We start from the raw sequence: 12,056 nt of genomic DNA, 5'->3' as shown, positions 1-12,056 counted from the left end.
TCTCTAGACCTCTCCTGGACCTCTCCTAGACCCTCTCCTAGACCTCTCCTAGACCCTCTCCTAGACCCTCTCCTAGACCTCTCCTAGACCTCTCCTAGACCCTCTCCTGGACCTCTCCTAGACCTCTCCTGGACCTTTGCTGGACCCTCTCCTAGCCCTCTCCTGGACCTCTCCTAGACCTCTCCTAGACCCTCTCCCAGACCCTCTCCCAGCCCTCTCCTGGACCCTCTCCTAGCCCTCTCCTAGCCCTCTCCTAGACCCTCTCCTAGACCTTTCCTAGACCTCTCCTAGCCCTCTCCTGGACCCTCTCCTAGCCCTCTCCCAGCCCTCTCCTGGACCCTCTCCTAGCCCTCTCCTAGCCCTCTCCTAGACCCTCTCCTGGACCCTCTCCTAGACCCTCTCCTAGCCCTCTCCCAGCCCTCTCCTGGACCCTCTCCTGGACCTCTCCTGGACCCTCTCCTAGCCCTCTCCTAGCCCTCTCCTAGACCCTCTCCTGGACCTCTCCTAGACCCTCTCCTAGCCCTCTCCCAGCCCTCTCCTGGACCCTCTCCTGGACCTCTCCTGGACCCTCTCCTAGCCCTCTCCTAGCCCTCTCCTAGACCCTCTCCTGGACCCTCTCCTAGACCCTCTCCTAGCCCTCTCCCAGCCCTCTCCTGGACCCTCTCCTGGACCTCTCCTAGCCCTCTCCCAGCCCTCTCCTGGACCCTCTCCTGGACCTCTCCTGGACCCTCTCCTAGCCCTCTCCTAGCCCTCTCCTGGACCCTCTCCTGGACCCTCTCCTGGACCTCTCCTAGCCCTCTCCCAGCCCTCTCCTGGACCCTCTCCTGGACCTCTCCTGGACCCTCTCCTAGCCCTCTCCTAGCCCTCTCCTAGACCCTCTCCTGGACCCTCTCCTAGACCCTCTCCTAGCCCTCTCCCAGCCCTCTCCTGGACCCTCTCCTAGCCCTCTCCTAGACCCTCTCCTGGACCTCTCCTAGCCCTCTCCCAGCCCTCTCCTGGACCCTCTCCTGGACCTCTCCTGGACCCTCTCCTAGCCCTCTCCCAGCCCTCTCCTGGACCTCTCCTAGACCTCTCCTGGACCTCTCCTAGACCTCTCCTAGCCCTCCCCTAGCCCTCTCCTAGACCTCTCCTAGACCTCTCCTAGACCCTCTCCTAGCCCTCTCCTAGACCTCTCCTAGACCTCTCCTAGACCTCTCCTAGACCTCTCCTGGACCCTCTCCTAGACCTCTCCTAGACCTCTCCCAGCCCTCTCCTCTCCCAGCCCTCTCGTTCGACCAGGCCAAGCCCAAGCTGGCCGAGCTCGCGAGGCTGGAGGACTTCTTCGAGGCGAGCCGACCCCGGGGCGGTCGTTCACAGCCGTGAAGACAGCCTGTTCACACCTGCGGCTGTGAACAGGCGACGCGCGTCGAGGCGGTCGTGCTCTCAGCGACCGACTTCAAGTGCAAGCGCGTGCCCGACGAGCCGCTCCCCCCGAGCCCGTTGGCAGCGAGTGCGGCGCGACTCATCACTGCGGCGCACTCGCCCCACTCCTAGGCGCGTGCTCGACGAGCTCTCCCTCGTGTCCGAGGCGATGGCGCTGCGGCGCAAGTTCACCGCGCCGCGCGAGCGCAAGCCGCAGCCGCCGCTACCGAGCCACCCAAGCCGGGAGGAGGTGGTTAAGCATGGGTGGGAGGCGCTCTGGCACCACCGCGCCGGCGACTCCCTCTCCGAGGGCACGGACGGCGAGGCGTTTGCGCACGAGCTGTACCGGCACGGCTGGGACAGGCAGACGGAGCTGGAGGGCTGCACCGGCCCGTCCTCGACCTGTCCTAGACCTTTCCTGGACCGCTCCTGGACAGGCAAAAGGAGCTGGACGGCTGCAACGACCCGTCGGGCCACGGCACCGTGCGGCAGGTGGGCCTCGCCGCCTCGGTTCACAGCTGCAGGTGTGAACAGCGCCTCTTCACAGCTGCACGGCTGCGTGCGCGGCAGGCGGACCTCGCCGCCTCCGACGAGCGGCCTGCGGGCTGGAAGCCCTTCTCGGCGCCCCACCGAGCCGCGCAGCACGCTGCCCTCGCGCGTGGACGGCGTCTGTTCACACCTCCCGCCGTGACCGCAGGTTCATTTTGCCGATGAGACGCTGTTCACACCTCTGTTCACACCTCCTCTGTTCACACCTCCCGCCGTGACCGCAGGTTCACTTTGCCGATGAGACGCTGCCGCGCATGTGGGCGGTGAGGCCGGCGGCGCGCGCGGAGCTGCCGGACCTCACGCCGACGCAGTGCATCGCGCTGGCGCTCGCGCGGCACGTGCAGGTCGAGATCTGGGGAGATGGTGGGGAGATGTGGGGAGGTCTAGCGGCACGTGCAGGCGCTGAGTCGTCGAGAGGTTCGCCGAGGTTCGCCGAGATGCTCCGAGGTTCCCCAGGGCTCCCCGAGATGCCCCGACGTTCCCCGAGAAGCCCCGACGTTCCCCGAGATGTCCCGAGGTTCGCCGAGGTTCCCCGAGGTTCGCCGAGGGTCCCCAGGGCTCCCCGAGAAGCCCCGAGGTTCGCCGAGATGTCCCGAGGTTCGCCGAGAAGCCCCGAGGTTCGCCGAGATGCCCCGAGGTTCGCCGAGGTTCCCCAGGGTTCCCCGAGATGCCCCGAGATGCCCCGAGGTTCGCCGAGATGCCCCGAGGTTCGCCGAGATGCCCCGAGGTTCGCCGAGATGCCCCGAGGTTCGCCGAGGTTCGCCGAGAGTCCTCGAGAGTCGCCGAGCTTCCCCGCGGCCGGGATTCACATGAGATGCCGCGAGAGGGCGAGATCGCGGCGAGATCTGCGGTCGCCGCTCTCCCTCGCAGGACCCGTTCGAGTCCGTCTGCCACATGCTCTCCCCCTCCGGGCTCGAGCTGACGCAGCTGCCTCTCTCGCCGCTGGTCGGCGAGCTGCCCGAGCCGCTGCTGCGCGCCGCTCTCTCGGCGATGACGACCGGACGCGACCCGCGAGCGAGGGGGGGGGAGGGGGGCGAGGTCACGCGAGATGTGCGCGAGAGTAGGCGGAGCTGGTGGACGCGACTTGCCAGCGGGGCGTCTCCGTCCTCGAGGCGCTCACACACCCGCACCGCGGGGCAGGAACCTTCTAGGAACTTTCTAGGAGCCTTCTAGGAGCCTTCTAGGCGCTCACGCACCCGCACCGCGGCGCAGCCCTCCAGTTCGTCCCAGGGCTCGGACCTCGCAAGGCGATGCCGCACCGCCCACGGGACCGAACCCACACCGGGGTCGACCGCTCTGAGGGGGGGTGGTGCGGTACTAGGCCGCCGCGTTGCGCCGCGAGCTGCTGGCACGGCGCGCGCAGGGCGGGAAGCACGAGATCACGAGCCGGGACGGGCTGCACGAGCTGCTCGGGCCTTGTGTGTGGGCAAACGCGGTGGGCTTCCTCGAGCCTGCGCCTCAAGGACGGCCCTGCTGTGAATGGCGTCTCTTCACACCTGCAGCTGTGAACAGGTGGGCTTCCTCAAGTTTGAGCCGCCTCGCGAGCCCGGCGAGCCGCGGCCGCCCCGCCCCCCCCCGGCCTCGGCTGCAAGGACGTCGTTCCTAGACGGCGGCCTGTGTTTCTTTTGTCTAGGCGAGCCGCGGCAGCCCCCCCCAGCCTCGGCTGCAAGGACGTCGTTCCTAGACGGCGGCCTGTGTTTCTTTTGTCTAGGCGAGCCGCGGCAGCCCCCCCCAGCCTCGGCTGCAAGGACGTCGTTCCTAGACGGCGGCCTGTGTTTCTTTTGTCTAGGCGAGCCGCGGCAGCCCCCCGGGCTCGACGGGATGCGAATCCACCCGGACGACTACCGTTTCGCGCGCAAGATGTGAGCACCGCACCGCCCACGCGGGACCGACCTCCCCCGCACCGGGATCGGTACCACGGGAGGCGCGGTACCAGGTGCCTCGACGCGATGACCGACGTGGATGCCGAGGAGGAGGCGGAGACGCCCGAGCGGCTCGCCGCCGCCGTCGACGTGGCCATGCGCGCGCCAAACCTGGCGCAGATCATGGACGAGCTAGAGCTGCTTCTCGGACCGTTCCTAGACCTTTCCTGGAACCTTCCTGCAGGCGCAGATCATGGACGAGCTCGAGCTGCTTCTCGGACCGTTCCTAGACCTTTCCTGGAACCTTCCTGCAGGCGCAGATCATGGACGAGCTCGAGCTACTTCTCGGACCGTTCCTAGACCTTTCCTGGAGCCTTCCTGCAGGCGCAGATCATGGACGAGCTCGAGCTACTTCTCGGACCGTTCCTAGACCTTTCCTGGAACCTTCCTGCAGGCGCAGATCATGGACGAGCTGGAGCTGACGGACTACAACGACTACCTGCACAACCAGGCGGGGGGGGGAGGACTCCATGAGTGAGTGAATCAGTTCATGAGAGACTGACAGCGGCTGGGCTGCGCAAGCAGGAGGGGGAGAAGTACATGCTGTCCACGCTCACCGACCTGCGGGTGGAGCTGCTGCACCCGTTCCAGGACAAGCGCGGCGACTGGTCCTCCCTCTGGGAGCACGGCCCGCTCGACAAGGAGCGGCTCCTCGAGCTCCTCTCCGCGTGAGGAATGGAGGCGTGGACTCACCCCCTCTTCCTTGACGACTAGGAGCGGCTCTTCGAGCTCCTCACCGCCGAGACGCTCAGCACGCTGCACGGGGACGACTACGACGTGCACGAGATCTACCCGCCCGGCCACCCGCACGCGGGCGAGCCGTCGCTGCTGCGCGAGGGGAGGGGCCGTCTACGAACCTTCTACGAACCTTCTACGAACCTTCTAGGCGAGCCGCTGCTGCTGCGCGGCGGCACGCTCGCGCAGGCGGCCACCGTGCGGCCGGACAACCTAGAGGGCTCCTAGAGGGTGCGTAGAAGGTGTGTAGAAGGTTCCGAGAAGGTTCCTCATCGCGCAGGCGGCGATCGTGCGGCCGGACAACCGCGGCCTCAAGGACGGGCAGATGCAGTTCCACATCCGGCTGCAGTGCGGCGTCACGGGCACCAGCCAGGAGGAGGAGGGGCGTGTCGCCGTGAGGCCGCGTCTCTTCACACCTCCGGCTGTGAACAGGCACCATCCAGGAGGAGGACTTCTCCGACCAGAGGCGGCTGCCCCGCCGCGACGGCGCGGGCGGGCCAGAGGTCGTGATGCCGGTGCACGAGGGGCAGCTGTGAACAGCGTCTCTTCACACGTGTTGCTGTGAACAGGTCGTGATGCCGGTGCACGAGGGCAGCTGTGAACAGCGTCTCTTCACACCCGTTGCTGTGAACAGGTCGTGATGCCGGTGCGCGAGGGGCAGCTGTGAACAGCGTCTCTTCACACCTGCAGCTGTGAACAGGTCGTGATGCCGGTGCGCGAGGGGCAGCTGTGAACAGCGTCTCTTCACACCCGTTGCTGTGAACAGGTCGTGATGCCGGTGCACGAGGGCAGCTGTGAACAGCGTCTCTTCACACCCGTTGCTGTGAACAGGTCGTGATGCCGGTGCGCGAGGGGCAGCTGTGAACAGCGTCTCTTCACACCTGCAGCTGTGAACAGGTCGTGATGCCGGTGCGCGAGGGGCAGCTGTGAACAGCGTCTCTTCACACCCGTTGCTGTGAACAGGTCGTGATGCCGGTGCGCGAGGGGCAGCTCATCTCGGCGCGCGGCACGCCGCCCAGCCGATGGCTGTGAACGGCGTCTCTTCACACCTGCCGCTGCGAGCAGGTGCGCGTCAAGACGCTCAACTTGGTCGACCACACCTGCACCGCCACGTGCGCCGGCAAGGAGCTGCAGCGCGCCGAGTACATGACCCTAGCGCAGGAGCGCGCAAAGGCGGCGGCCGAGGAGGCGGCCAAGCGGAGCGGGGGGCGCGTGCTCTCGCGCGGCGACAGCCAGCCCCGCTGTGAACGGCGTCTCTTCACACCTCTTGCTGTGAAGTAGGCCCGTGCTCTCGCGCGGCGAGTTTGTCAAGCGGCGGGTCGGGCACCCTCAGTTCAAGAACGGGACGCGCGAGCAGGAGAGCGCGCCCTCTCCTAGACCTCTCCTAGACCTCTCCTAGACCTCTCCTAGACCTCTCCTAGACCTCTCCCAGACCTTTCCTAGATCGGGACGCGCGAGCTGGAGCGCGGTGCCCTGGCTTCCTTGCCTGGCGGCGACGCCCCCTCTTACGCGTCGGCCGTGGGGCCCTCCCCCCACCTTGCGTCGGCTCCCCTTCCCTAGGTGCGCGCCTTCTTGGCGGCGATGCCGGTCGGTGAGACCGTGTTTCGCCCCTCGTCGCGCGCGGACCACCTCACCGCCACCGTCAAGCTGACGGCGCACGGGCCGCTGCTGCACGTCGACATCCTCGAGAAGGACAAGCCGTCGCCCGCGGAGCTCGGCGCGTACCTGTGGATCGGCCGCGTCGAGATTGCCCGAGATTGCGCGCGAGGTGCGAGCCGAGGTTGGCCGAGAGTAGGCGCGTCGCTGTGGATCGGCCGCGTCGAGAGCGACGCGAGCAAGCAGGGCGACCGCTTCGACGACCTCGACGAGATTCTGTACCGCTACGTCGAGCCGCTCGTGGAGAACATGCGCGAGGTGACGCACGCGCGCGCACACACGCGCACACGCGTGCACACGCGTGCACACACGCACACGCACACGCACACACGCACGCACGCACGCACGCACGCGCACACACGCACACACGCACGCACGCACGCGCACACACACACCCACGCACACACCTCACCCACTTTGAGTGCGGTACCAGCGCCTGTCTGTTGGACGAGGAGCCGCGAGGGACTTGCCCGGCCCTTGCCCCCGCCACCCTCGTGTGCGTGGAGAAGTGTCCCGGACCTGTCCTCGAAGTGTCCCGGACTTGTCCTCAGGTGACGGGGCACCGCAAGTTCGCGCCGGAGCTCTCCGCCGAGGCGGTGGTCGAGCGGCTGAACCGCGAGAAGGCAAACTCGGACATGATCGCGTACGCGCTCGCGCTGTACGAGAAGGACGCGACGACGGTGGTGATCTACGTGGTGCGGGCCGAGGGGCGGAAGCACCGCGAGGCGATCAAGGTGTCGCCGGCGGGGTTCGTGTACCGCGACGTCGCCTTCAACACGCTCGAGGAGGCGATCAAGCACTTCAAGGTGGAGGCCTCCAAGCTCGAATCATATCTTTTGACACCACATTCAGTAACAGTGATGATTGGCACTTTCCAGGTGGAGGCCTTCAAGCCGCGGCAGAGGCCCGCAGCGACTCACACCTCTGGCGGTGCCGGCTGGGGCGGGACTGGCGGAGTGGTCGGGGGCGGCTGGGGAGGGCAGGGCGGAGGCGGCGCCGCCGGCGGCGGCGGGGGCGGCGGAGGAGGAAGAGGCTGGGGCGGCGGGCGCGGATGGGGTCCGCGCGGAGGGGCCCGCCGCCGCCACCTCGGGGGCGCGGTAGCGCCTGCGGGCGCGCTATGCCAGGAGCGCATGTGTCCGCGCGGGGTTTTTAGGGGAAGTCGAAGTGCGAGAGACAGAGGGACGGTTCGTGCCGATGCCACGATAAGCGCTTGTGACGGTTAGCCCACACCTATCGAACCGCGGTGGGGGCCGCCCGGAATCCGCGGGATGCGGCGCATTGCGCCCCCACGGCCTGCGCTGGCTCTCGGCCTCTAATGCGCTCGCGAGCTCACCTTCCGAGTGTGTCGCCGGACTAGAGTTTGCCGTAGTTTTCTGAGTCTCTCTCGTATCGTCTTCGGCCGCGGCCGCTCCCGTGACCCCTCGCCCTCGACCGGCACCCCGGCTCCGAGTCGCCGTCTGAGGATGCCGACGGCTGCCTCATGAATGGGAGGACGGGGGACGGCGCGCCGCCACCACTGACACAGGGATTTGAAGGAGAGGAGTATCCACGAAGATCGACACGGTGGCGGGTCCCTGCGACTTGATGAGGCGGAGAAGAGGCCCAGCATTTTGATGGAGAGGCTGAGGAAGGTTAACCTGGTTTGTGGAGCTCCCGCACCTTTCCTCGACGCTCGAGAGCACGGCATTCGGGGCCAGGATGTCGGTTCCCCACCGGACTTTTTTTGTAGTGGAGAGAATTAAGGAATCTTTCTGCTGTAACCGACACTGATATCGCTCTCCTCTATTCAGACCAGATGGTGAGTCTTAACTGTAAATTACCGTCAAAAAGCTGTCAGAACGGCTGTCAGAACGCTGTCAGAACGCTGTCAGAACGCTGTCAGAACGCTGTCAGAACACTTTTGTGGGTAGGGTACTGTCAGAACGTTGCCAGCACGCGAGAGCGGGCCAAGTGTGAACATCTGCAAGACGCGAGCGCCGCCGCCTCGCCGATCGCCGCCGCCTTTGCAGGCTCCTTTGCGGGCGCGGCGCCAGGGGGCGGCGGCGCCCGCTCGAGCCCATCCCGCTGATCTGCCTCGGCTGCGGGCACCGCCTGCTCGGCCGCCTGGCCAGGGCAAGGCAAGCGCCGGCTGAGCTGCGGCGAGGCCGCACTGCCGACGTTAAGTCTCGCTGCCACTGCTGCTGCTGTTGCTTTGGCGGCGACAAGCGCGTCTCTGCGGCGCGTGTCGCGGAGGAGCAAGGGCCGTTTGGCGGTGGTGCCAAAGGACGGCGCGGCGGCGTCGCAAGCGGCACGTTCGGTCCCTCGTGACCCGAGGCTGCCGTCTTGGAAGCAGCCTTCGCGTCTAACTGGACCGCCGGGCCCGCACATCGCACACTGTGCTGCGGCGCTTCGGCGTGGCTGCTGCCGGGCCGCAGCTTCTTCGGCGCTGTCGCGGGGCTCCAGCCTGCGCCGCAGACCATCGCAAGAGCGCGTTTGCTGCCTCGAGGCCCCGGCATGATGGCGGCCTTGGCGTGCTCCTGCTCGACGGTTACAGCTGTTCGCGCTCCCGCTTGATGTCAGTGCACGCATTTCTTTTTAAATTGTCAGAACAGATACTACCTACCTACCTACAGATTGTCAGAACAGGCGAACTTGGACTCGAAGTGAAAGTTGAAGTTTGTGTCAGAACGGGGACCAAGTTTGTGTCAGAACAGGGCCTAGGTACGCCTCAACGTGAGAGTGTCGCCTTGGGCTTGGCGCTTGGGAGGACGTGCTGTGTGTTGAGTCCGTCCGTGGCTCGGAGGGAGACTTCAAGATAGGAAGAGGGAAGGAGCGGGGCAACTGGGAACGTCAGAGCCCCTGAGCTGTGAAGAGAGGGGAGGATTTTGCGCTGTCAGAACGCTGTCAGAACGCTGTCAGAACACTGTCAGAACGCTGTCAGAACGCTGTCAGAACGGCCAGGTCTCTGTCAGAACAGGTGCGGGAGCTCCACAAACCAGGTTGGTTGTGAAGCAATTCTTTTTCGAGATCTGGAGCAAGACGAAATGAGATCTCGATGAGGCCACGTACAAACAGGTCCTGTCATCTGGGAGGTTTCAATAGCAGCAGAGGCACCTGCCACCCATTGGGCGGGCAGACAGAAGGCCAGGGCAGCACTGGCAAGTGCAACGCGCCTCATGTCGGAGAGCGACCGTGCCTCGTTCGCCGCTTATGATGTAGAGTTTGTTGTAGAGATTTCACGTTGTAGAGCGCCTCTACATCGCTCTACAACGGAGGCGCGTCGTCCCGCGGCGGATGTAGAGCTCTACAGCTCTACAGGACAGCGCTCTACAGCGCTCTCCAGCCAGCGCTCTACATCTCTACAGCTCTACAGCGCTCTACACTCTACATCCTCTACACCCTCCCTCAGAGTGCACCTCCTTGGCGGGGACGTCAGGTGTTCTCGAGGTTCTCGAGGGGGTATCCTTTGGCCGCGTTGGGTAGCGAGGATTGGTGTGACGCGATCCACGCAGGCGTGTTTTCTGACGGCCGACCGTCAGTGCACGGAGTTGCCCCTTCTCCGACTGCCCCGGCTAGTTCACGGGTTTCGCGGGAGTGACCCCATGCGTCAAACCCGCCATTTAGCGGGGTGGGTTGGAGGGGGCTCGCTGCAGGGAAGGGCGGTGTAAGAGGCCGATCCCCGTAGTGGTCCGCCCGACCGCCCCACTCCTCCCCATCGGGGCGCATAAGCGGCCGCGCCTCGCAGATTCGTTTCTCGCGCCTGGGTCAGGCGCACGGGGCATCCCCCGGTCGATCGACCAGGTGTCGAAAAAAGAGTTTTCGCAACCGATGGATCTCGATCAGCGAGATTCTGAGCGATTCCACAGGGGGATGTCAATAGAGAGCCAGGCTGCAAGCCGTGAGGTGAAGGGGGGAGCTTGCAGGCAGATCGCCCCGTCCGTCTGGAGCAAAGACGGAGGTTTCGGAGAGTTTTCTTTTTTCACAACGTGCAAGTAGTACCGGAACTCCGCGCCCTGGTCCCGCGCATCGGCTCTAGCGATGATAGACTCGGACATCGAGGACGACGAGGACTTCGCGCGCGCGCGGGTTCTAGCCCCCGCCGTGCACGCGCCCACTGCTCCCGCAGACGCAGCGCAGCTGTCCTCCCCGCCCGCCGCACCGCCGGGCGCCGCCGACCGGAATGCGGGCCCGCGCAGCTCCGTGGTCGCAGCTCCGGTCCGGTCCGCCGCGCCCATCTCGGGTGAGAGCGAGCGAGCGAGTACGTCTTCGGTCCTCCCCCCCGTGCCTACGCCGGATGATATCGGGGAGATCGTGGGGCGAGGTGACGACGTCACGGTTCGGGAATGGCTTAGGAGCGGCGGCCAGGTCAACGCAAAGCTCGAGTTTCAAATGACGTTGCTCATGCACGCCGCCTTCGCGGGATCGGAGCGGTTGGTCGAAGTGCTGCTTCAGCACGGCGCAGACGTCAACATGCAAAACAGCGACGGCCTCACCGCGCTGATGATAGCCACCGGCATGGGCCACGAGCAGGTGGTTGATTTGCTGCTTCGGCACAGCGCACAGATAAACATGCAAAACAGCAAGGGCGCCTCCGCACTGATGCTCGCCGCCAACACCAACCGCGCAGCCACCGTTCTCCGCCTGCTGCGGGAAGGTGCAATCGCGACCGCCCGCGATGTGGACGGCAAGACCGCGCTGCAGATCGCTAAAGATGAGGGCCACGCCGAGTGCATCGCGGCCTTCAGGCAGCACGTCGCGGCGACTGCGGGTCTCTGCGAGACGGAGGCGGGAGGTGCGGGCGAAGCGGCGGCCGGGGCGAGTATTGCGGCCTCTTCCAGCTCGTTGGGCGTCCTTGGCGACACGGAAGCGCTCGCGGCTGGGCGAGGCGACGAGGCGGCGCTGAAGCGTTGGCTCGACAGCGGCGGGCAGGTCAACGCGTCTTGCGGGGATGGCGTTGTGAGCGGCCTCACTGCGCTGATGGTCGCCGCCGGCCAAGGCCACGAGGGGGCGGTCGAGCTGCTGTTGCGGCGCGGCGCGAAGGTGGACCAGCGAGAAAACGACGGCCACACTGCGCTGATGGGCGCCGCCCTTGGAGGCCACGCGCGGGTGGCCGACATGCTGATTCGGCACGGCGCGGCGTTAGACTTGCAGGACAGCACCGGTAGCACCGCGCTGCTTACCGCTGCGTACCCGGGTCACGAGCGCGTGGTCGAAGTGTTGCTCGGGCAGGGCGCGCAATCAAGTGTACAGGACTGCAACGGCACCACAGCACTGATCAGCGCCGCACATAAGGGCCACGAGCGCGTGATCGACATGCTGCTGCAGCACGGCGCGGTGCACGGCGCGGATTACGACATGCAAGACAGCGATGGCTTCACCGCGCTGATGTTTGCCGCTGCCTTTAACTTCCCCGCTATCGTGCGCCGTTTGCTGCGGGCGGGCGCGAGCTCGGCGCTACGCTCTGCGGAAGGCATGTCCGCGCTGGAGTATGCTAAGAGGAACGGCCACAGCGTTTGCGTCGACGCAATCAGGCAGCACATCGAGGAGGCGACCAAGGCGGGGCGGCTCAGGGCCGGCGGCACTTCCGCTGACGGGGGCAACGCAGTGGACGCAGACACCGCGCTGCGCTCGTTCGAAGAACTAGCCGCTACAGAGGAGGAGGTGGAGGAGGTGGAGGAAGGCTCACAGCGGCCGGACGGGCGCATCGTCCTGCAGCTGGCCAAGGAGCAGGCGGCGGCGGCGGAGATGACCCTCGCGGTCACCTACCGCGGCGGAGTGCGGAGGCCCCGCCCCGTCCCGACGCCCTGCCCTCCC

General features: G+C 66.1%; 1 protein-coding gene across 1 annotated transcript in view; it reads left to right on the top strand.

Moving 5' to 3' along the window:
* The window catches only part of EMIHUDRAFT_454389 (hypothetical protein), a gene marked incomplete at both ends in the record, with an annotated part of 13,307 nt that extends 5,838 nt beyond the window's left edge, over positions 1 to 7,469 (top strand). Inside the window, 18 exons of the mRNA XM_005792170.1 lie at positions 1,396 to 1,439; positions 1,534 to 1,794; positions 1,839 to 1,893; positions 2,175 to 2,294; positions 3,272 to 3,368; positions 3,740 to 3,812; positions 3,887 to 4,024; positions 4,370 to 4,540; positions 4,625 to 4,805; positions 4,888 to 4,993; positions 5,040 to 5,110; positions 5,571 to 5,606; positions 5,673 to 5,819; positions 6,168 to 6,347; positions 6,432 to 6,521; positions 6,815 to 7,069; positions 7,142 to 7,193; positions 7,417 to 7,469. Of these exons, the coding sequence (XP_005792227.1) occupies positions 1,396 to 1,439; positions 1,534 to 1,794; positions 1,839 to 1,893; positions 2,175 to 2,294; positions 3,272 to 3,368; positions 3,740 to 3,812; positions 3,887 to 4,024; positions 4,370 to 4,540; positions 4,625 to 4,805; positions 4,888 to 4,993; positions 5,040 to 5,110; positions 5,571 to 5,606; positions 5,673 to 5,819; positions 6,168 to 6,347; positions 6,432 to 6,521; positions 6,815 to 7,069; positions 7,142 to 7,193; positions 7,417 to 7,469 (2,130 nt within the window). The remainder of the gene's footprint in view (positions 1 to 1,395; positions 1,440 to 1,533; positions 1,795 to 1,838; positions 1,894 to 2,174; positions 2,295 to 3,271; positions 3,369 to 3,739; positions 3,813 to 3,886; positions 4,025 to 4,369; positions 4,541 to 4,624; positions 4,806 to 4,887; positions 4,994 to 5,039; positions 5,111 to 5,570; positions 5,607 to 5,672; positions 5,820 to 6,167; positions 6,348 to 6,431; positions 6,522 to 6,814; positions 7,070 to 7,141; positions 7,194 to 7,416) is intronic.
* Positions 7,470 to 12,056: the final 4,587 nt, after the last annotated feature.

Source organism: Emiliania huxleyi (genome assembly GCF_000372725.1).
Source record: "Emiliania huxleyi CCMP1516 unplaced genomic scaffold EMIHUscaffold_109, whole genome shotgun sequence".
Taxonomy (NCBI): domain Eukaryota; phylum Haptophyta; order Isochrysidales; family Noelaerhabdaceae; genus Emiliania; species Emiliania huxleyi.
This window is presented reverse-complemented; position numbering and strand designations above follow the sequence as displayed.